The following is a 25,188-nucleotide window of genomic DNA, read 5'->3' on the forward strand; positions in this document are numbered from 1 at the left end:
TGCGTGATGAATATGAAGTCATCAAAACAAACTTATGAAGACAATCCTGTGTTCGTATATTTGCTTTATGTGAAAAGTGGTTTTGCAGTGAGCATCGCAGCATGGTCTGGGGAACATGGGTCATACCACACTTCGGGATCTCCTGCCTCATTGTTCCATCTGCAATACCAGAACCATAGCAGTGCCCTCCTTACAGGCACTTTGTGGGGACTAGGTCAACACTATGGCCCGGTGGATACTATCACTGAGGCCATGGTAGTTTCTTTTGATAAGATAATGAAGTATACTGAGATTAAGTGACTTGACCAAGTCTAGAAGAAAGCCAATGCTACTGAGCCATTCTTACTTTCCTGGTGTAACCACAAACTTGGCCATGGACTGCGTTCACACACACAGAAAGCTCCTAATGATGTCTCTGCACACATGCAGAAGATGATAAATTAAGTTGTTAGTGGCAACTGTAAGTCTGGTTGTATAGTGACCACGCAGTATATTCCTTAAGACATATATCTTTCATTTGCAATCTGACCACACAGTTACATGCTGGCAAGAAACACTTGCCACCATCTCTGTGTCTTTTTATGAGATGCAAGGGGAAGGGTGTCCCTGTTCTGTTAAGTCCAACCTTGAATTTTCTTAGATACTGCAAGAATTTGAGGGGAAAAAAAAAAGCCTGGCTACAGTCATTCCTTATTGAAGTTTTGCACCATGATCTGTTTTGATAAGAGAGGACAAACTTTGGGTGAGAAGCAGCTCAGATGAAGATAACTCTGCTTGCTTAGTTTTCCCATGAAGCTGCAGAGAGATTTGGATCTTGGAAATCCAAAATGAAAAAGTACAAGCCTGATTAAAAACTCCATTCTGTCTAGCTTCTACAGACAAGAGTAGTGTTGTTTAGTGCTCATAAATATGAAATCTAACTAACCTTTTTTTAAGACTGACTTAATGCCGCTTGTCAGCCAGGAACTCAATTTGAACTCCTAACAAAACAACAGTTAAAAACAACACAAACTACCAGGGGAACAGAAAGACTAACAGACTTTCAAAAAAGCATGTAAAAGCAGTATTTCTAATTCTGCAAACATGTATTTAACTTGGTGCAAGGTACGAATCACATTAAAAAGGGAGTACTCATCTGTGCTAATTTACATTGCATCATTGCCGCAGGATTGAAACACCAACGTAAAAACCTTGTGTACGTGACAGCCAAGGTCATTTACAAGTATCTGAAGGTTGTACACAAAGTGGGTGGGAAGGATTTGTTCAAGCAGCAACACTGAAATTAATAGTGTGAAAATAAGAAAGGGCAAAGCTCCTTGACAGTGAAATCAATTTGGATGTAGAATAATCTGCCCCAAGGGAAGTGGAAAAGCCTAGATCGTTTTTCACATTTAAAACAAATTGCTAATCTTAAATACCATGGGGAACAACACTGCAGTGCTCTAGAGAAAGGGGCAGTGAAAGGAAAAGAGCTAAATAATAAGCCTCTCCCAGCTCTAATATCCGTGTTTCTGTGATGAGATCCTCACAGATCCAGCATCGCAGAGTTGTGTTGGGGTCCAGCGTGGACTTTGACCTACCCGGGCGCACTGCAGTCATATGGGCAGTGTGAAGGTCTTCCTCTCCGTTCTCAAAGCAGTCTCTGGAGTTAGAAAGTCTATTCCATGTTTGGCAATGTTGTCCTAAATCTTTCTCTGTTCTTCTAAAATATTTTTTCCAAAAAGTAACTTTCCCTGCTAGAGCTGGTGTATGCCATCAGCTACTGATCCCGCTAATAAATCCTTGCACATGTGAACCTGTCTCAGCATCCTTTGTGCAACAATGCTGACGATAGAGCCTCAGAGATCAACAGTAACATTGGTGTGCACTTGGCAAAGTGTTGGGACTGTCTGAACACCAGCCCAGGCCCACAGATTTTCCTACAGTGTATGCAGTAGGACCTTCATCAGATTATTCTTCATTTCTCAGTTTTGATCAGATATTTTCTCATATCTTTTTCTTAACTCTGATTCCCAGTTGGCCACTGGTGCTTCTTTAGATTTGCAAATGAAATTAAGTGTTTTGGTCTCCTCTATGCAACCTTTTTAATTAATCTCACTAATAAATAAAGCTGCAGAAGCTGTTATCTGTGCTGTTAAAAAAACCCAACTTGCTCCTTTATCGTTATTTTTTGTGGGATCATTTATTTGTGCAATCAAGTGCTGTGCACTTGACTTGTGCAAGTGTAAGCTACTGCATAAAATGGACCACTACATAAAAAGAATAATCATAGAATCATAGAATCATAGAATGGTTTGGGTTGGAAGGGTCCTTAAAGATCATCTAGTTCCAATCCCCCTGCCACAGGCAGGGACATCTTCCCCTAGACCAGTTTGCTCAAAGCCCCATCCAACTTGGCCTTGAACACTGCCAGGGAGGGGGCATCCACAACTTCTCTGGGCAACCTGTGCCAGTGTCTCACCATCCTCACAGTCAAGAATTTCTTCCTAATATCTCATCTAAATCTACCCTCTTTCAGTTTAAAACGTGAAGAGCTTTATTACTCTTATTTTGTGAAGTAGTAGTGCAGAAAGATACCTACATGCCTTCAAACTATTCACTGAAATATAATTGGAGCAGACTTATCTTTTGAACTGCCCTTTTCAGTTAAAGGAAGAGTGTTTGCACTTACAGGTGACTGGTTTAGCAGGCTGAATTATGCCAAAGATCTGGCTCTGGAGACAGTGAATCATACCAGGCTCATGGTTTTCATTTAAAACATTGATTTATTTAGGCCTTACAGCTAAAATTATAAAAAAAATAAAGACATGGGCAAACAAAAACAAAGTCAATCTCTAAAAGACTGGTGTGAGGTTTGTGTAGGAGGTGAAGTTCCTGCCTCTTCCAGTAATGCACTTCACACTACCAGTCTCACAGATGGAGATATCAAATTAGATGCGCTTTGGCTTTGACCCAGGTTGGCAGTTCCTGTGTCCCTATAACCTCCCAAACATGGCCTGTGAGTCAGTCATAACTGAACTGCTTGAATTTGAGTGAGACAGGAATAAAAATGTGAAATATAGAGACTGTATCATCTTGAGGAGTGTTCATGCTTAACTCCACTCTTCTGGAGCGTTATGTGATATCTTACTAAAAGAAAACTTTGTTCTAGTTCTAATCTTTGACAATATCTATTGCCAATACTATCTATTTTTCTTTTCAACCACTTTTTTTAGAAGAAAAGCCAAGTAACTATGACATTATCTATACATATATGCAAATTTCCTACCATTTAATTCAGGGCATTAGACAAGAAGTTATAAAAATAGGACACACATGAAATTAAACTCAGCACAAATTTCTGCTGGAACAGCTTAGAAGAAACGCAATTAACTCTCAGCTATAAACTTTGATATTCTACCTGTGCTAGTAAATTTTCACTGTGTTATATTTAATCTGTGACCAATTTAAACATTACACAGCATATCTTTTTGTCAGTGACTCTCTTAAACATTTCTCTTACCTAAGCAGGGATGTCACACACTTGTAGTAGGATAGAAAACACTAATGCTCTAGTCCCTAACATTATGGCCACCTAAGAAACAATATTGTCTTATAAATAAACTCCACACAATTATCAGACCGAAGAAACTGGAAAATATATTAAATACATGTATTTAAGTTGCTGATTAACTGAAGAAATGACTCCATCAGCATTTTCTTTGACTGACAAGCTGCCAATAGGCAGAAATATTTTTCACCATCTGGATCAAGTTCAACACCAAAGCCTTTATTTCGCACATTTGCTACTCTATTCCATTACGCTTACAAGTTGCAGATATTTAGAATTTGTACTTCCCAATAAAATGCAAAAAGGCTTTTCTTTTTTTTTTAAACTGGAAAACAGACTCAAAAGAATTTTTTACTTTAGTATTTTTTTTTGGATAGTATTTTTTTTGGATAGTATTTTTCACAATGTCTAGAACTCTTTCACCACTTTAAAAAAACGGGTTCCTTAAGGCATGCCAGTTCCCTTCTAGAACCAACACTGCTACCATGGCATAAATTAAAACTGAATATTCACCTGTTTTCCTTCACTTTCAACTGGGACCTGGGACAGGCTTTATTATTAAGTTATTACATGTCTGTGTGGAGTGCCTGAAGATATCCTGGAGCAACGAGACACTATACAGTTAAATTTTCCTGGCCATGTGCTGTTTTATCTACTGAATTTCACTTGATGATTACTTCAGCACTTGCGTGAACTAGATGCTGATGACAGCGGTATTTCTAATGTACCTTGCAGAAATGCTGAGTGAAATGTGTTCAGCTCAAGTGGAACGGTCAGGGCAGCCCAATAATATGGGCTCAGGTCAAAACAGAGGTGCAGCTAGTGTCCCCTGCTTGGCACCAGCTCCAGCTGTCTTGAAACGTGAAGACAGGGCTGTGGAGGATGTGAAAATGCATAAAAGAGTGAGGGCAGCTGGACAAATGAGACGCAGCTTTTCTTCTGGCATGGGGAGAAGATGTCTCCAAGATACAGGCTGCACTGGCAGAACTGATGCTGCGATCTGATTCTTCCATGACACCCAATGCTAGCCCCGTTTCTGAGGTCTTGCAGCCTTTCCCAGAACTTAAATCCAACAGAGAGAAAATGAGAGGCAAGACAGCAACAAAGCCAGATGGAGAAGAGTAATTTATTCCTCCTCCCTGTGCTGGGCAGTTTCACACCAAAGCTCTGGAGAGTATCTTCAGACCTACTAATGCCCTGTGCCAATAAAAAGTCCTTGTGCAGAAAATATCTCCGCTCAGTAATTTGCTTTTAATAATTGCCACCAGCTTTTTTTTTGACTTCTTATAAAGACCTATCTATAAGAATGAGTTGGCGAGGAATTTGTGCAATATGATTTCACATTACTTTTTTATCCTTGTCATTAATTTCCATTTTATCACAGAGGAGCACTCTTGAATGATTGCTAAAGAGCAATAACTAAATTCCAATATTGCAGAAACAATGGTTTTGTAAAAGATTTTATGTCAATTAGTAATGGAGATATAAAACCAGAAATTTTACAACATGAATGATTTCCAAGGCTTATTTTAAGTTGCACACATGAAAAAATGTTCTTATTCTCTGGTTACAGCAAAGCAAATTTCAATCATCTGAGACGGGGGAGTGTACAGTAAAATACTGATTCACAACTCTTGCAAATAAATGACATGCAGACTGATTTTCTATAAAAAACTCAGTCCTGAGTAGAAGGGGGTTTTCTTGTCTGTAATTTTTTCACCTGTAGGTATACAAGCAAAGTAGTTCAGGAGCCTGCACTATTTCCACAGCAACAGCGTAATTTGTATTGACACCTCGGGAGCTATATGCTGGGCTGAGCAGGGGGCTTACACCTATGCTTATGCTAGATAGCTTTGCCTAACCTAACCTAACCTAACCTAGCCTAACCTATCTAAGCATTTATATTTTGCACTTGGCAAAGTGGTAATGGAACAGTATATTCAGAATATATGTCACAAGTGACTAGTTTATTCACTGCAACTACTAGTGCAAAGATTAGTCCAAAAGAAATGGCTGAGATGTCTACGTTAGGCTTTTAAAATGCACAGTTTGAATAAGGCCCTGTGGTTTTTAAAGTTTAGATTATCATGTCTGATCAAGATAAAGCAGATAAGGACTGCAAATCCTTGTCACACCTTAGCCTTGTGAAGCACTGAAGGGCCATAACCCTGTCTCACCATGTCTTGAAATGGCTGCTATGTTTTTTAGAAGGTGCACCCAGTTAAGGCTCACAGAAATGAGATCCACTGCATCTAGCTTTAAACAGTTACCCTGTAGGTGCCTGGGGCAGAGGTAGTGACCCCAAGTTCCCTTTACAGTCAGTGCGTGATTCATCACATCTCTTTTATTCAACAATGGCAGGTTGGTGCTTTTGATTGTGAAGAAAGGAAGAGCTGTTCCCTTTAGGATTTTTGAGGTGGAGAAATTTTAATTCAGGAGACAACAAATTCATATTAAAAAAAAATCAGCTAATGTTTTACAATGTTTACAGGATTGTCCCACCATCATATGTAAATAATATTTCTGCAGGGAGCCATATTTCAGGCTTTCCAATTGTGCAGGTAAAATATTTGTGTGACAAGTAAAAGCCAAGCTAGAACATTATGACTCATCTCTGCGTATGCTCCTTAGACATTTTGCAGAGGCTTATAAATAAATGCCTAATGGAAGCATATTTTAGCTAGGAATTATTATTAACTATTTTTAATATCAGTGGGTGTCCAATAATTGTCTGACACTGAGACAATAAAACATTTTTGTTTAGGGGAAATTGCAATGTGTTTGCCAGCATGTTATTGAAGAGTCTTTTTGTTTATACAGCCAAGGCCACACTGTGAACCATTCTAGATGCTAAATGTTACTAGGAATGCTAAAATGTTCCTAGGAATCAGATCAGATCAAAGTAGAAATACTCTCTTTTTTTTTTTAGGGTCTGCCTAAACCAAAGTTTCACTTCAAATGCCTCTAAGCTGGGGGATTGAATTCATATTCTGACTTTTTACTCTTGTTCATGTCTGCTATTTTTAATGTGACTAAACCAATATCACAATCCTTAGGAAAAAACACATACTAAGGCTCAGGTCAACTTCTGCATTTAATGGGAAGGCTCTTTGTCTTCAACACATTAGAAACACGATGTAATGGAAGTAAAAGGCAATACACATCTCAATTGATACTCCAAGTGGAAGTAGCACCAAGGAATGGAAACAGATTTTTAAACTAAAATTTAATTACACAACAGAGACTGACATTTTATTTCTAATGATCGAAATTAGTCAGAATTGGTAGTACAGGCTTTATGTTAAGCTGTATAAACCATTAGTATAAGTCTAACATCTTTTGCAGCCTACTGGTAGCAAATACTGTTTGAATAGTCATAAGAAAAGCAAGCTAGAAAATTTTGGAGCAAACTAAAGTGCTTTGACAGTCACAGAACAAAGTAAACAGCAACCCAGTCCTGGTTGGTCATGATCTCATCTGGGATCACATCAGCTGGACGTGTGTCTGCAGGATAAGTAGGTTCAATAAACTCCCACAGCCTGTGGTTCTTGCCAGGGCTATGCTGTCGGTCTGCCTGTGCCCTGCCTTGTGTCTTGCCTATCCCACCTCAACTTACTGACGTGACTTCCTGGATTCTTTGGACCTGACTCATCACTACAGGCTTTCTGGGAACCACAGGGCTGTGGACCAACCTTGGTTGCTGCCACCAGGATTTGCTGTTCGTGCCCTGGGACTGCCCTGGACCACATCCCTCGTTGTGAGGCTGCTGTGACCCTTGGGTCCTGGTAAAGCAGCCCTCTCCTGCTGCTCCCCAATCTTACACTGCATCCAGGTTATTGTCCTCCAGCTGCTATCCTGAGCAACAGAGCTGGCTGCAGTTCACTCTGCCCTCTTTAACCAAATGTCTTTAAAAACAGCAGTAAGTATAGAAATAGAAGAGCAACATTGCAGCTGCATTATTCACTGGCTGCTCCTTAAAAGCTACAGTAGTGGCAGGCTAGAAAAAATATAAAAGTGCCGGATTATGCAGGAAAGTACACACGGCAGATTGCTCCTAGGCACATTGCTCCCAGGCATATGTACCTCCAGTTCCCAAAGATTACAGCTACACAAGTCATCATTTTTCTAAGCAACGGTCGGAATACCAGTTGGGGGACGATTCATAGCTGAGCTGAGCACTTACTCGAGTAAGAGTGCTCAGATTTCTTTGAAGAATACCCTACAGGCAGCCATTCCCATTAAGTATCAACAAGAATTTAGAAAGACTGGGAGAACATATAAAAGTTAGGCTAGATCAGTAAGGAGGGATAAATCTGCTTGAGACCAAGAGTAAAGAATATTTAATTGTGTGTCAGTGCCTACACCACCTTCACTAACCTTCCTTCACATCATCCTGGTGGGTAGGTAGCTGCTTAACTTGTTTTCAACCTCTCTTCTTCTTAGGAAATCACTGCACCTGTGATCCCACACATTCTGGTGTTTGACACTTCCATTATCTTTTACTTGGTGTCGGTTGCTATTTTCTGATCACCAAATTTAGAGGGGGGGAAAAAAAGGCAGAGGCTCCTCCTTTTCTCTTTTCATATACATACACATGGACAAACACACACCAATGTGGACAGAAATCCTTTTCACAGTCCAGTATCTCTGCTCTCACTACTGTTTTGCTGCTGACCGAAGGGAATTCAGAAAACAAACATGATTAAGCAATTGAGTGCATTATTTTATAAGGAAAACTGAGGGGTCAATGAGTGCAATTTTTGGGACGTATCAGAGGATCTACTGTTTCTCTGTCAGTGCATGTGTTACCAGCCTCTCCAAATCACCAGCTAGCTCCACAATGAAGACGCAGGTTTTCAAACATGCTCAGATTACCAATTTTCTTCTGCTTCTATTATTGTCCCAGTACCAAGTGCTTTAGGAAATCCATTTGTTATGCCAAATATTTTTGGAAGAGGAGTGCAAAGAAAAGTTGCTAAAAATTCACTGAATATGTGGAAAACTTTCTGATTATGAACAACTGAACAGTTTCTCACTAAAAATGGTGAAACTTTATATTTAGAAAACTTAAGCCTAGTTAAACACTTATACATGTTAGAAACAATTTTCAATTGGCAGAGAGAGAGGATAGACAGTCTAATACATCTTTATACTTTCTAATTTCTGAGAAGCAGGGATTCAGTTGCGATTATCACCTTTTTCTCTGCATTTATGCACCCAGATCTGCTGTGGTGAACCTCTAGCACAGATGCTGTGCCGGAGACCAGGGCAGGTGTGACTGCAGGTTGGGAAGAATGTGAAATTTTTGTCGTGGCAGGTCTTTAAGTAGAGATTAGACAAATCTGTGAGACAGGAGGAAGGTACAGAAGATACCCTCAGGGCAGGAGGTAGACTTGGTTACCACCTGAGGTGAACCGGAGGTTCCTTACAGACCAGTGTTTCTCTGATTTGATGACTAGGGCTGAAAATACCATGATTTTCTAGAGCATAATTTGTTTGGAAATAGGTGGGTTGTTTGTTTTTTTTTCAAATACTTAATAAGCTGTCAAAATGTGTCCTATGTTCCAAGTCCTGACAGTCACTGGATTTTGACATTTGGAGGAGAGCTGCATTGAGTATGCAGAGGGTTTTATTTACACCATAACATCGAGTTTTCTATCTCAGTCAATTTTAGCTTTTTCCTCTCATGCCTCAGTGCAGTGTTGCTAAAATGACAATAGAGAGTGACCTTACATTGCAGGCAGGGCTGTGGGATCCATAAACAGAATCTGCTCATAAGAAATATTATTAAATGCTATCAAGCTTCTGACTGTCATAATAAATACATTCAGGGGCATTTGAAGGGGCTGGCTAAGTGCAATGTAGGTGATCTGACTGGAATATGAAAAGAACTGTGAATGATGAGCTAACGGAATAGAAAAAAGACTAATGGATAGTGATGGAACAATGTGGTGTGGGTCACAGCCCAGGACCTGCACTGCTGATGTGCAGCAGAGCTGCTGGGAGAGAGTTTGAAGGGATGGGGCAGTTCCTTTTCTTGGCAGGCACCTTGTCCCCACTGGGTAGCCTCACTGGGCAGGCACCCATCTGGCAACACTTTCCGGTAATCATGGACTGAACATCCCCGTGCACCTGACACATACATTAAAAACTGAGAGGTTGTGAGAGGCATGACATTTATTCCACTGGGAGCTGAAATTGAATATTTGTCCACAAGACAATGTTCTGGGGTCACTGGCCAAATAAGGTGTGAAATGAATCATAGAATCATAGAATGGTTTAGGTTGGAAGGGACAGTAAAGATCATCTAGTTCTGACCCCCCTGCTGTGGGCAGGGACACCTTCCACTAGACCAGGTTGCTCAAAGTCCCATCCAGCCTGGCCTTGAACACTGCCAGGGAGGGGCCATCCACAACTTCTCTGGGCCATCCACAACTTCCAGTGTCTCACCACCCTCAAATGAAAAGACATATGGTATAAAAAAACAGTTCTCTGTATAACATTAGTTTTTACCTAAACATTATGTTTCATGATAGTGCAATACTTCTCCAGGAACAGGCAACATCCATGAATATTAGAAGAAAGGTGAGACGTTGATAAAGGTCTTTCCAAGACCTACAACTTCCACTATAAAAATATTTTCAAGAGACAGTCAAGAAAGAGTATATGATCTGACAGGGAGAAAAGCAAAAGAGATGCTATTTTTGTCTCCTGAAAGACTGGTTGTAATTACAACAGTTGAGAAAAAAGCAGATTCCTGGCTCAACTCTTTTCCTTCTGTAATATTTCCATCATTGTTTGACATTCTTTTTGATTCAGTAAAAATCTGAAAAGCCCTCAACCACTTTGGGTTTGAGGAATAGAAAAGGAAAGGCTATTCTTGTTCAGCTTGAAGCCTATGGTAGGGGGAATTACCAAGAGTTCAGTGCTGCTTTGGCAGATATATAACCCTGCTCACAGCTACTAACATGTTCTGCTCCTTTTGGTGCAAAGATGAGCATCAGAAAATACTTGGGATATGATCTTGAGTTCAACATAGCATAAAACATACTTTTTAATTAAGTTTGTGCTCACATAACTCCTGTAGCTTCCTCCAGCGTGAATACCAGACATAAACCTTTGGGCTGCTCTATTTTCCATTGATTATCCATAGACTGGTGGGCCCCATAGACTGAGACAGCAAATGTTTAGGATATTGTAACTATGTTATCTTCATTTCTCTTTTTTATGTTTGAAAATTGACGGTAGCCAGTGTCCTGGAAACCCTGCCCTTTGCTGCAGTAGCATAGAACAGCTGTAGGGAACTGGAGGGGTCGACTGGTTGCTTTGATACTTCAGCCATCTTGAGTAACAACTAGAAAAGCTGGTGAAGATCATTACTGCAATTATATGAATGAAGCTAGAGACTGCACTCGGTCAACACAACTGAAGTACAGTCTTTGCTTTGTGAAATGAAGCTGTTGATACCAGTGTTTGTATTCTTTTCCTTATTACACAGGTGTTACCATCTCTAATGGTTTGATACCTTTAAAAACGTTAATAGGACCTAGGATTCTGATGATGTCTCTGAACCTGAACAAATAAGTTTCTTTTGGTCAAAATAAATAGAACATGAACGAAAAGTAGCCCTATTGGATTAAACCAGAGATCCAGTTAGCCCGGTAGCTTTTTCTGAAGTTGTCCAATAACAGATGTTTAAAAGAAAGTAGAAGAAACATGATCCTTCACTTCTTACAATCTCTCTGCTTTTTGAAATCAACAATTAGTATATCCTGAGCGACATGACCAGAGTGTTAAAAGTTGTCATCAGATCCATTGCTTGTTAAATTATCTATTTCCTTTTTAACTTATTTACTTTTTGTACAATATCCTGTAATAATGAGCATCAGAATTTAATTATGCATTGCATGGAAAGGTACTATCAGTTGCCAGAGACTTGAGACCAGAAGATTTCACTGGAGCTCCCTAATTGTGTTCCACATTCCCTGTTTTTGTATCCATCCTGATTTTGTAGACTTTTGTTTCACAAACCACGGATTGGAGGAGTCCAATGAAATGAATTAAAAGTGATATAAATACTCTAAATCACATTTTAAAAAAATGCTAAACTCGTTTTGTAGATGAGGTAACGCACCCAAGTTTGGCTTGAAAAAGAGGAATTTTTGGGCCTTTGAAAAGATTGGCCTTTGAAAAGATTATCCTTTAGCTATCCCCACTAACAGGTTTGTCAACTGTATGGCTGAGTGTTCTTAAACACCTTTCTAGTGAGACTCAAGAAGCTGATCAGCTACAAATGTCACACCAGCTGTAATACTTTCTTTGTATCTTATCTCTGGATATGTGATTAAAAGTAAGGCATAAACAGATGAAAATGCATAAGACTTTTAAAACCTGTGGAATAACTAGACAGATCATATTTTAAAATCATAGTTAGCTCAAAGAAATGTTGGCGCTATCTTATGAAACCTTTGCTTTGGCTTATTAGCTCTTAAGTATTGCTTCTATAGGGGAAGGAAGGAGTCAGGGCCAGCAAGATGATTCAGGTAAAATCACAATAGGATAACCCTTTAACCTGTGTAAAAAACCCCAGGCATTCTCTATATTCAGTTAGATTTTGTTAAAAGCATGCTTCCATGCACATCTCCTGGCCAAATTTAGAAATATCCCATGAAAAGCTATTCTCCCAATTTCATCTTTAGAGTAAATCAATACAGTATCACTTCCCCACATGGCTATGAGTGTATGAGCACAAAAGCGTGACGAGACACATAAGCCCATTCCTATCAGAACTTTAGCTTGATTGCGAAACAAGAGAGTTCTCCTGGGCCTGCTGCAGCCCTTTTCATCTGGACTGCATTTCTTCCAGATAAAAAAAGTAAAGCATGCACTACTACACAGCTTACACCACTTCTTTTTGAAGACTCAAAGACTAAACGGAAATGCTGATCCCTAAAATGCACATACATATATGTGTACTCAAACACCTCAATTTATGTGTTGATGCTTAATTTAATAGTGAACCCTTTTTCCCTTTATGCTCTTTCAAACACAAGCCTACATTATCTTTTCCCAAAAAGCCTTGAAGTTGTGGGATTTTTTTTTTAAATAGACAAAAGCAAATTTTAGTAAATACTAACAGTAGAAAGCACGCTCCCAAAAGGGTACAGTGGTCTTGCTCTGTAATTACACAATTTCCTAAACACTGAAACAAACATTGATGTGAGTGGCTGGAAGATTAATGTTACACTGATGACAATAATGGAAAAACAATTTGGGGAATCAAGAGGTAATTAAATTCTTGACAGACTCACTTGAATGAGGACCATTAGTTATATGAATGACTTATTCCCCTCAGGCTTTGATATATACAGGAAACAGATATTTAACAAGTGATTTCATTGGCAATATAAAGCTTATTATCTCCCCAAATAAATGGCAACATTAATTTACAAGGTTGCAGAGAGTGGTCATTTCAAATTAAAAAACAGAGTTCTGAGTCCTGAAGAAATGAAGTGAGATAAGTAAGTCCTTTCACAATGCAGTTTGTTATATATTTCATACCAAGTTATCTGCATGTGCAAATAACGTACAGAGGCTGAACTCTTGATTCCATGTACCTTATAAATCTGGAAAACTGGTTTCAGTCAGTGCAATTATTCTACATTTGCACTGAACTCAGGAACTATTCTGTAGAGCAGTAACAGAATAGTAATTACTGTAGAGCAGTAACAGGGAAGTATTTGGAAGTCTGAAATATCATTTTGCTGGCATGTAGAGGCTCGGGACCCACTGCACTAGGAACTGCATGTGCATGGCAAGAGGAACTTCTTACCCTGCTAATCTGTTGAAGTCTAAGTGAAAGGATAGAATAAGCTTGGATAAAGGAAGTAGTATTATTCCCATGACAGAGGGAAAATGAAACAAGAAGAGACTAAGAATGAGAATTTCAAACTAGGCAGAGGGCCAAAGGAACAGCACGTCTGTAAGGGACCTGCTGAACCACTTGTTTTTGTCCCTTGCTAGCGCTTACCTATGACTGTGTCCTCTCACCACCCAGTTTCATAGAATCACAGAATGGTTTGGGTTGGAAGGGACCTTAAAGATCATCTAGTTCCAACCCCCCTGCCATGGGCAGGGACACCTTCCACTAGACCAGGTTGATTTGGCCCTGCCCTGTGTTCTCTGCAGTCAAACAGGACTTTCTGCTGATCGTTTCTGAAGCTCTGTCTCTTAGTTTGCTCACAGAAGCCCTCAGTTGTAAATCCCATGCATGCCAATCAGACTATTTTTAAAAGTAAATGCCTACAAATGTAATGCAAGTACTCACTACTGCTACAAATGCAAGTTACACTTCAGCAAAAAAATATACCTCAATAGCCAGGACTGTGGGCATTTCTCATGCTATAACTCAAGCCATAAGGCAATGTATGGGATATTAGACATCAGGGAAGTGAAAACTGTTGACTTGGGCACAATAAAGCGATGCTGCAGAACGGTAACAGCAGGAATGCTGTTCTGCCCAGATCGCACTGGGAACTTGCATGCTTTGTGTTGGCTGGCCCATCGTGCCTGCTGTGAAACACACCTATGTTCAATGTCTGTCACAACTCTCAAAGCAGAACATCTGAAATCTAGATTTTGCATCTGGGAGTCTTTAACATTCAGCCTTTTGTTTGAGATTTAATGGGTTCTGAAGCCAGGGAATTTAGACTTCTTGGCCTATTTCATTTAACAATTATCCATCTGCATTAGTTCTTAACATCTTTTCTTCTCTAGCCATCATTTAACTACAATCACAGCTATCACAGAATGTTCTTTATTTTCTTAGTATCTTCCAATTAGGAGGCACTGTCAGTCAGTATTATAACAAAAAGAATATTTAATTATTTAGAAGATTATATCATACTATACTCCTGGTCTTGGTTGCAACAATCTAAATATTCCTTATGTTGCTAAAATTTTCACTACTCTGAAACATACAAAACAATTACAAAGTGCAATTTCAAAAGGTTTCATTATTTACGTACCCCTTTTGCATCAATTACACCAGGTTTTGCGTTGAATTTCACTGTCTTCAAACGTGCACGCTCCTTTCTTTCAACTCTGGGGAAAACACAAATAAACACATGTTGATTAAAGCAGTGTTTTGTATGATATATTTGATATCTGACCTCCCAAGACCATTGTTGGCATACTATGCATAAAGTGAGCATTTAAGGCAAATCCTATAAATTGGAGAGAGAGAGATGTCAGGTCACTTCCTCAGCCAAGCAATGGTTTTCTGGCAAATACAGGACTGGGTTCGAGGAGCCTTGGCTGTTCTACACCAGCAGAACAGCACTCCCTGCCAACACACATGGGAGTGTCGTAAAAGCACATTAAGGACAGATTTACCCTGTCTAATTTAAGCTGAACAAAAACCAGGCAAGATTTAGGGTTATTCTATGGTCAGAGGAAGGAAACAGGGACAGACAGAGAATAAGCTGTTCACCTCAGTGCTTTCAGATGTACACTTTACAATGTAATAGGTTTCATAGAATCATAGAACCATTTTGGTTGGAAAAGACCTTTAAGACCATCGAGTCCAACCATTAACCCAGCACTGCCAAGTCCACCACTAAACGATGTCCCTAAGCATCACATCTACACATCTTTTAAATACCTCCAGGGATGGTGACTCCACCACTTCTCTGGGCAGCCTGTTCCAATGCTTGACAACCCTTTCGGTGAAGAATCTCTCTCTGTGCAGGTACCTTTTGGTCTTCTTATAGAGGAAACTTTTTTCCCTAGCTTACATAAATGATGAACTTTTAGATCATCCAAATAAGGTAAAGTGAATCCCACCATTTCTGAATCTATTTTCAAAAAAACCCACATGGTTTCAGAGTCATTAACTGCTTAAAAAATACCCTAAAATAACTTAAAATTAGCTTAAAATAACTTACAAAACAGCATGTGACACATAGTGGTGGTGAATGGTATCTAAGCTCATGGCAAATGCAAAGTAAAAAGGATGAAGTTTAACCTGATGGGTTGAGAAGTGGTAAGAAATCACAGTTGTTGGAGAGCCTTGCTCTTTTTCCCTGCCACTGGCCCCATATCCCTTTGCTCCCAACAGTGCTCCTCATTGCTGCCTTCTTGGTAGCAGAAAACTGAGTAATCAAAGTGAATAGCTTGTAATGGTTTTAAAGAGTTAATCAGCCGATTGAGATGATCCAGCAGCTTGTATGGCTGGAGGAGACTGGAAGAGGGGAAGGGGAAGCTCCTTTCCTTTATGCTTCAGAGAAACTTTGCCTTGAATCTCAAAGAAAAACAGATAATTTCTTACTAACCTTAGTTTGAGGGAGATACCTAGGAGCTTTCCAGGGGCCAATGTGCTATTGGGCAATCCTTAATAAATGTGTTAGGTATTTTAAGTTTTCTCAAATTGCCTCAAACCTATAAACCAACATTCACCCCGCACACACAGTCTGCCCAGAGCTTTGCAGAGCCCTTTGCACATGATCACTGTTTAAATCTTAGGTTCTGCAATACTGGCTTTACAATGCCACACATTTTTAAGGGTCTTTCCCTCAGCTCGACTGAAGTAATTTTGAAAATATTATCATTGGAAAGTTTGTCTTGTTTTAAAACCTTATTTACAAATTATTCGAATTAATCTTCTGAAAGATGGAGGTATGCTATTTGTTACAATATTCAAGCGCAGAGAAACGTTCTTGAGGCTTTGGTTACTTAAAACTACACGGTTTTGCCCAAAAGAGCATTTCTGAGGAGATGTACAAATGCTCAAGGGAAGAAGAGCTATTTTCAGCCACTCTAAAACACTGTGAATTGAGTGGGTGGTCTTATTTAAACCATGCCCTCCACAAACATCTGCAAGCAGATAGAATGCAAATAATTTGTTTTTCTGACTCATTTCAATGAAGGCCTCATTATGAGTGGGGGAGTTCTGAAAACAAAGATGGTCAGGTTTACACTACTAAATGGTGTGGCCAAATAGGAGAGTACACAAACTATACATTTCGGGTTTTTCTTTGGGCGAGTTCTAGTCTGGCCTCATGAACTGACCACTCATTAGCAGGTGGATGCATTGGGTGAGCTCATCTTCAAGATTAGTTTAATACAAATGAATCGAGTACGTGTTCACCAAGACTGCCTCAAGAGATGAACCAAAGTGCTGAAAGGGAGGGCAAAAAGGCCATTTGCTTTGAAAGCTCAATCCTGATCTGAAAAACCAGAGCACACAGCCTCCTCGGACCCGAGAGCCCAAACTGCAGTGTGGTATGACCCAAAACTTGTCTTAGTCTGTACATTTCTGGTATTCATGTATTTAAAGAAAGTTGAAGTGCTCCAGTGAAAAGCCTCAAAAGTTACTTGGTCCTGATATCCACAGCTTCAATAAACACAGCTTGAGAGAGGAGCTGTTATATTGTATATGCAATGCCTTCAGAGTGAGAAAATACTGAGATCTAGAAAATTCTCTTTGGGAGAGAAACACATATCAAAATCATTGGCAATAAGCTGATGCCAGACAAATTAATTCTAAAGAAAACAGACAGTTTTACATTTTAATGCTTAATATGTTTGGCCACCAAAATAATATAGAACAGGAATGTGTGGCATCTCAATCCATTCGTATCTTAGAATCAAGATTGGACAAACACAAGTTACAGTCCTCAGTACAGAGGGAAAAAAGAGACACACAAGGCATTTATAAAGGACATCGCACTAGATAATTCAGTGTTTCTGTTCCAAAATATTATGGATGAATATCCTGAACATCCATTATTCAATGAATTAGCATTATTTTAAAAACTTGTTAGTAAAACTTAAAATCTGTTAGCATACTGAAATATATGTGGTAAATATTTTACCTGTGGGAAAACTATATACCCTTAGTATATTTGGAAAGCTCACCATTACTACAAGATTTACATTTGTTGCATATTTAAACTTTTAACACAATATGCTTAAATAATAATGTTAAGAATTAAAAAAAAAGTCTGAGAAGGGGTGAACTCTCCCCTACACAAAACCCCCAAGAAAACAGATGCAGAGAGAGAAATCTAAAGAAAGGAAGAAGCTATTTATGTCCTTACTCACCCTGACTAATATGGCCATTACTGTTAAAGTGACAGTTACTACCTTTGCAAAATCATATACAGAATCTATCATCTTCTGGCCTGAGCAAAAAAATCTGATCATCGACCTATAATTGAAACAGTAACTCTATTTGTCTGAGATTAGGAATTGCTCTAGGAAATCTAAGTTGAATCCTGCAAAGCCAGCTTATAAGAGCTCGATATTGTATTTTTATTAGACAATAAATAGCTGGGAAAAAAGTGAGTTTTATTATATCCTCCAGATTGGTCCAGATATGACCCTTTTTCTAACTTTCACAGCTTCCCACAAATGATATTAGAATATATTCCTGCAAATCTCAGTTTCTAAGTCTGGATAGTAATTATTTTAAATGATAATTATTTTTTTAAATATACAAACTCATATTTTGATAGAATGATAATTAACACATGTTTCCTTCTGTTTGAGTGGGCTTATATATTTCCTACTGAAACAGTGAATGCTGGTTACTATAGTTACAGTTTAAATTTAGAATAAATGCATTTCTCTGTAAGTGTGGAATATTCACATGGAAACAGCTCAAATGCAGCTTTCAAATTAAATCTGTGTTATTAAAAACACATGAACAGTCTTAAACTTAAATTAGCAGATGAAGTCCCTTGATAATACTGGTAAGAAATGAAGACTTGAGGCTGTGTAATTGCCTAAATAGGATGGTTGCCTTCTGAGAAAATAATTAGCTCAAATGAACACAGTATTCTACTTATTAATCTGTGTTAACATTTAAACTCATTCCACTCCTGTTTAACTTCCTAAAACATCTGCTTTTAACTTAATTTCTTATTCACTGTATAAAGAAATTTGGAAGTTAACCCTGCAGAGTGGATCTTATTTATGAAATTTGTCATAATTGCATTAGCGGCCATGGAGGCATCGCTGCTTTCTACAGGCATAGCAGATGGATGAGGAGCTGCAGAAACATTCTGCATTGCTTTGAGAAGTATATAAATAATGTCATTAAGTGCCATTAATCCTCCAGGCAAACATACCAACAATGTTCATACATGCTCAGCATGCCTGCTGAATATTACAAGCATTTCATAAGCCGGGATATTAAGGATAGCACCCCAGTGTTGCCTCCCATTACAATTTTTTTGACACCTTCCACAATAAAACTGTTCTCGGTTACTTATAATTTAGCTGAACTGTGAACTTCCAAGCTGAAATTTCATGTGTCTCAGGGTGATGACATTACTGTTGCTGCCTGAGGTGTCAATGAAATGGGTTAGCTGTTGGAGAAAGGCTGGGATAAAATAAATGGTTTTGCCTAGTTTATAATATAATAAAGAACTTCATCTCAGGTGTTCTACTGCCTTCATATCTTGGATCTTGGACTTGAAATGTGTCAGGGGGTTGCTCTGGTATCAGGAATATACCTCTCTTTTTCCTGAAGGAACGAATTCAGTATCTGAATGCCCGAAAAGGTTTGATTTTTACACACTCTGAGAACTCTGTTAGCATTTATCTTGGTTCTCCAAAAATTTAGTCTTTGTTGAGGTGGGCAGAGTGCAGGACTACAGTGAACTAAGATGTTCCCATAATTTCTCATTCAAGCTAGCAGTCTCTGTCCCCTTTTGCCACAGACAGAGCTAAAAGGGGAACTAAAATGAGGGAGATAAAAAGTATAGAATATCAGTTCTTTTAGCATCATTGATCCAGCTCTTAGAAAATACATTTTTAAAGGAACACTAAATCAAGCACTTTTAGCATGTTTTTTGAGTCTTCAGGTCTGTAATTGCTATATTTAAGGAAAAATAAACTTGACTGCTTTTTTTCCCTAAGCAAAAGGGAGTTTAGGCACAAAGGTTTTTTGCACCAGCTGACACCGTGAATGCCAAAATAGCATATGAGTGTAAATTATCACAGAATCATAGACTCACAGAATGGCTTGGGTCAGAAGGGACCTTAACAGCCAAGCCCCCTGCCATGGGCAGGGACACATTTCCACTAGATTAGGTTGCTCAGAGCCCCATCCAACCTGTCCTTGAACACTTCCAGGGAGGGGGCATCCACAACATTCACTGCCTGGAGCCTTCTCTTCTCCAGGCTGAACAGCCCCAACTCTCTCAGCCTGTCTTCATAGGAGAGGGGCTCCAGCCCTCTCATCATCTTCATGGCCCTCCTCTGGACTCATTCCAACAGCTCCATGTCCTTCTTGTGTTGGGGGCCCCAGAGCTGGACGCAGCACTGCAGGTGGGGTCTCATGAGAGCAGAGCAGAGGGGCAGAATCCCCTCCCTCGACCTGCTGGCCACGCTGCTTTTGATGCAGCCCAGGATACGGTTGGCCTTCTGGGCTGCAAGCGCACATTGCCGGCTCATGTTGAGCTTCTCATCAACCATCACCCCCAAGTCCTTCTCCCGAGGGCTGCTCTCAATCCATTCTCCACCCAGCTTGTATTTGTGCTTGGCATTGCCCCGACCCACGTGCAGGACCTTGCACTTGGCCTTGTTGAACTTCATGCAGTTCACATGGGCCCACCTCTCAAGCCTGTCTTTACATTCTTTACATTGCTTTAGCTGATAGCAAGCTTACCATCCCTTGGACAACATTTTGATCAATCAGCTGAGGAAATTGCTTTTAGAGGAAGAAATGTTTCACTTCAAACCATATCCATTTTTCATTCACTGCTGCACACAAAGCAGGATTATGGGGATTTGTGCAAAAAATAAAGTGAAGGGGGAGGATTCCCATCTGCCAGATTTGAAAAGGCCCAAATTTGCAACCCTGACTTGCCTGATATAAACATTGCTCCTCTGCCTCTTTCTAGTTATATATCTTCTTGACAGAGCTATGCCTAAGGGATGGAGAAAAGCACAGATATGATTTCCAAAACTACTTCATGGCTCAAGTCCCATTTTCAGAAATGCCTGGAGGTCACTGCAACTCAATGAGATTTCAAGAAACGTTCAAAGGCACCTACATTCAGCATTCATACATGACTTGGGAGCTGAAATGCTCTGAGCCCCATGTGGAGACAGCATCGCCTAGCATAACTGATGGGGATTTCATCGCCAGCTTTCCACCTACTCTCGAAGTATAGCTTCCTGTAGAAATACTGCTTTGTACAGGGAAATGGTCTAAGACGATCTGAGATCTTGGACAGGTGGAGTATATCCTGTATACTCATTTTGTCTTGAAACCTTTCTTGGTGGTAGACACCTCACAGCCCTTTTTCAAAGAATGGTCAGGATTCACTCTCCTCTTCCCATGTATAGCTGAAAGAGTGGAGAGGTACATTGAAATATACCTCAGTCTTCAGTGTTTCCTCACTAGCAAGTTCAAGACCTCAGTTCTTTGGGATGCTGTTCTCTTCTGACGACTCTTCTGAGGAACTTACTACTGGGATGCAGCACCCACTGCACGCAATGTCTATCTCCCTTTGCTTTTCAAGGCACACATTGCTATTGAAAATGGGTCTCTGGGATTTTTCAAAATGAGACTTTCAGTTCTTTGTGCATACTACAAACAAGAAGAAATCAAGCATAATTCAGCCAGACATGAATTGTGATCCTCCATCTTTGGGGGTTAATAGACCACTGGGAACTTTGACAGTGACTTTCTAAAAGCACTAATCAGTCTTCACAGAAGAGATGTAAAATATCAAGTGATACATGCTTTAATCTTCTATAACAGTGATCATTATGGATGTAGAATACAGATGCAAATTACAAACTAGTGTCAAGAATCAAATAAAATGGTTACAGTAGCCTAATTTGCACAGATTTGGCGTTGAGGTGCTCTGCAGAATGAGTTATTTCCAAGTCCAGCATGAAAACTGTAGTAAGGAGAGTGATCAAATAGAAGAATGCTATGAAAATGGATACTTGAAAGACCTTGCTATATTTTACACCTATGTTAACGTGTTTCTTCTTGTTTTGCTTTGCCGTTTCCATGTCATCCGCATTATATTTGTTTTTCCCTGCCCATCAAGTGAAAGATAAGTGAAAATATGTATTACTATTTGTAGTCTAAATATGTGGAGTCAGTCCATAGTTTTTTATTGCTTCCATCCTCTGCACTGCTTAGCCTTGTTTATGTGAGGTCTGGGCTTACCAATAGATTCCCATTCTCAAAATTATTTTTGAGCATTCCTGAAGTGGTATTTTTGTAACAGAACATGTATTTTTCAGTAGGAGAGAACATGCTCTCTTTCAGCTCTCCACCTGCAGTGACTTGCTTATAGAGAGCAGCTCAGCACCTGGTCAATATTTCATGAAAAGAGTAGACCTAATGCCATTAGGAAATGAATTCTCATAAAATTGTAGAACAATCTTATTCTGTTTAAAAGCTAAGGGCTGTTTTCCTTCAGCATAAAAGTTTCCCAGAATTGGAAGAGAACAGGAAGAGGTTTATTCATACACATACATAGCAATTTTATTCCATATTTATTTTTTCCAATTAGATTAATAAGTATAGTCAGGTAACTTATTTTAGACAAAGCTTACATGATTATGCCATATTAAAAAGTTTTATCACCTAAGGATTAAAGTCTTAAAAGATGTTTAGAAAGGTAGACAATTTATTGGAAACCATTAAAAATAAAACTCACTTGCCCTTCTGCCAAGCTGAGCAGAATAACAAATTTAAGCTGGCTTTTTGCCCACAGGGACTTCTGTGCTGGGAAAACCTCTTGTTCCTTCTCCTTAAATGTTTGTGCAACATTGGGTTTTATGGTCTTTTCCCCCAATGTTCATAGAATCAGAGAATCATAGAATGGTTTGGGTTGGAAGGGACCTTAAAGATCATTTAGATCTAACCCCCCTGCCATGGGCAGGGACACCTTCCACTAGACCAGGTTGCTCAAAGCCCCATCCAGCCTGGTCTTGAACACTGCCAGGGAGGTGGCAGCCACAGCTTCTCTGGGCAACCTGTGCCAGTGTCTCACCACCCTCACAGTCAAGAATTTCTTCCTAATATCTCATCTAAGTCTACCCTTTCCTCTGAAAGGAGAGTGTGGTTACATGTATTTGTGCAGAGAATGTGTGACAACACAAATACCAGGCTGGTACCATCATACACCTTCAGCTGGTGATAGCAGAGATAGATAGATATGAGTTGCGTAACCTTTTGCAGTCAGATGTACTTAAAGTACCTGAAAATGGAAATCTTAGAATGATGTCCAGTCTGAGAGCGGTTCTGTGACTGCACGTCTTAAAGGCAACAGAAAGAAGAGTGTAAATATTTTAGTGTTTTAGGACCAAATCCTCATTGGCTACAGTGGGAGCAGTAGTAGAAGTGATGAGAATTTATGCTCGGCCATTCTGGGGCAATCTGTGTGAAATGGCAGAGTAAATTGCTTTCAGACCCACAGACCCAAGTCAAGCAGAACTACACATGTCATAGAAAATACTTAAGGTTGATATTCATGAAGTGGGAGATCGCTGTTGTGTGGGGCTTGCAATGTAGAAGCTTTTCTGTGTGCAGAGACTCAGCAAAGCAAAAGGAAAAGAACTGGAGGTGTAAAATCAATGCTACAGCAAATTAAAATCTCTTTACTACTGAATGAGAGCACCTGCCTAGGAATTTATTGCACACTAACTTATGCACATTGCTTTCATGCGTTTTGTTGATTCGCTTTAACTAATGTGAGTGTTTCCATGGGGAGGGAGTCTTAGACACAGGCTGCTCATCTTGCTCCTGACGTTTATGGGAAGCTGAATTTGTTTTGCTTATCCTGACAACAGAAAGGACAATGAGGCAAATAATAATTCTTGTGATCAGAAGCCCAGCACATGTAGAAATTCAAATCTAAATCTGTACATCTAAATGTAACAAAAATCTCGTGTAAATCTAATTGTGTTGGTCATTCTAGTATAAAATAGTAATTTTTGATGATAGGGGAGTAATTCACTTGTGTAAACATAGTGCACAGTTAATACCACTGGCCTGCCTGAGACATTGGTACAGGACTGGTGGTGATGTCCCTGCACCTTGGATACCCTGCCCAGCATAATAACTGTGCCGTGCTCTCACCTTAGACATCACTTGGGTAAGTGTTTGTGGTGGACGTGGAACCAAGAGAAATTTGACCTGCAATATTTGTTCATTAATATTATCTAATAACAACTATTTGGTGACTGTTAAACCACAACAGAAGTGGTTTTCAGCCTCTCATACTGAAGTCCAACTGTTCCCAACATCAATATGATACAATATCACAACACCTTTATAGTAGTATATTTGGTTTCTCCCCAACTAGCTACTCAGTCCCATGGTCCGGAACAACAGCTGCGATCAGACAACAAATACATACTGACAAACGGACAAAATGTTGTCTTCAGATGCAGAAAGGGTTGCAATGACACTTTAGCACTGCAGGACACTGAGTATTTATTTTTTGCTAATCCCCACTGATGTCACCAGCTCACCAGTTCATGAGGTTTGGTCCTTGCACAGATCAGGGTAGAAACACAGGGCCATCCTCATTTCTTTGGGCCGCGTCTTTCAGTAAGCCTCCTCTAGCTGCAGTGCTGCCTTCCAAAACTCCATCTTAAAGCCTGAGTTTACAATTTAACGATCAAAAAGGCAACAAGTCCACACTTTGGCAGGAGCACTGAAATCTAACGACAAATAGCTTTCAAACTCTATTGAATCACTAAGAGGTAAAGTCTGGTAATGTATCTGACATCCTGGAGAAAATAATGAGTGGCAACTCCCCTATAATTATAAATTATGATTTCTTCCAGTATATCACATATATCAGAGAGAAGAAAAAGAGTATGGAGTCTTGATTTATCATTCAAAATTTCTCTTGTCAGCTCATGCTAAAATGTCACTGTGTGAAGGGCTTTCCTGTAAAAAGATGTAAAAAAATTGCAAAACTAGATACTTGGAAAGCATTTACCATTACACAGCACCTTAAACAAGAAATATAATGTACTTGTTATGGCGTTGTGTGTGTATATACATATATATGTATATATACACACACAAAAATAAAATTGAAGTGGTCACTGGCTTTCAGGGCTATTCCATAATGATTTTATTTATGAAAAATGCAGGAATTGTATATTAGCTGTTGCTGGACAGGAGATAAGGTAGTAAAGCAGATAACTAAAAGACTCACCCTGGCACTAATAATCCCTCGATCTGTATAGCCTCTCCCTGACCCAACGTGCAAAAAATGTTGCAGTCCCACAGGACAGTATACCTGAACATATACATAGGCAGAAGAAGGAATCGAAGCACAACACCAAAACCAAACCCCACCAAACCAACCCCCAAAACCCTCAAACCCTAAAGAAAAGGAACAGAAATGAAGGGGGTATTGAAAAGTACAAGACAAATATAAAATCTCTTTAACCTACAACACCATAGGAAGCTGGGCTTGAAGGACAAGTCACAGCACAACAAACAGATATAGATGTTCTTTTCCTCCTGTTCTATCACAAGGCATATTTTACTGCTAGATATTACATATGCCATATTACATATAATGTAATGCCTGTAGGAATAGTCCCATATAAACTATAAGAGACAGAGCATCCTGGAGTAA

At 39.4% G+C, this 25,188-nt stretch overlaps 1 protein-coding gene across 7 annotated transcripts in view; it reads right to left on the bottom strand.

The window, feature by feature from the left end:
• Positions 1 to 25,188, bottom strand: part of DLG2 (discs large MAGUK scaffold protein 2) — a 1,096,363-nt gene that overhangs the window by 28,007 nt on the left and 1,043,168 nt on the right. For all 7 annotated transcript variants that reach the window (XM_068425103.1, XM_068425108.1, XM_068425110.1 and 4 more), the window contains one exon: positions 14,578 to 14,653. In XM_068425103.1, coding sequence (XP_068281204.1) covers positions 14,578 to 14,653 — 76 coding nt within the window. The remainder of the gene's footprint in view (positions 1 to 14,577; positions 14,654 to 25,188) is intronic.

The sequence above is a fragment of the Nyctibius grandis genome, chromosome 2 (assembly GCF_013368605.1).
Source record: "Nyctibius grandis isolate bNycGra1 chromosome 2, bNycGra1.pri, whole genome shotgun sequence".
Taxonomy (NCBI): domain Eukaryota; kingdom Metazoa; phylum Chordata; class Aves; order Nyctibiiformes; family Nyctibiidae; genus Nyctibius; species Nyctibius grandis.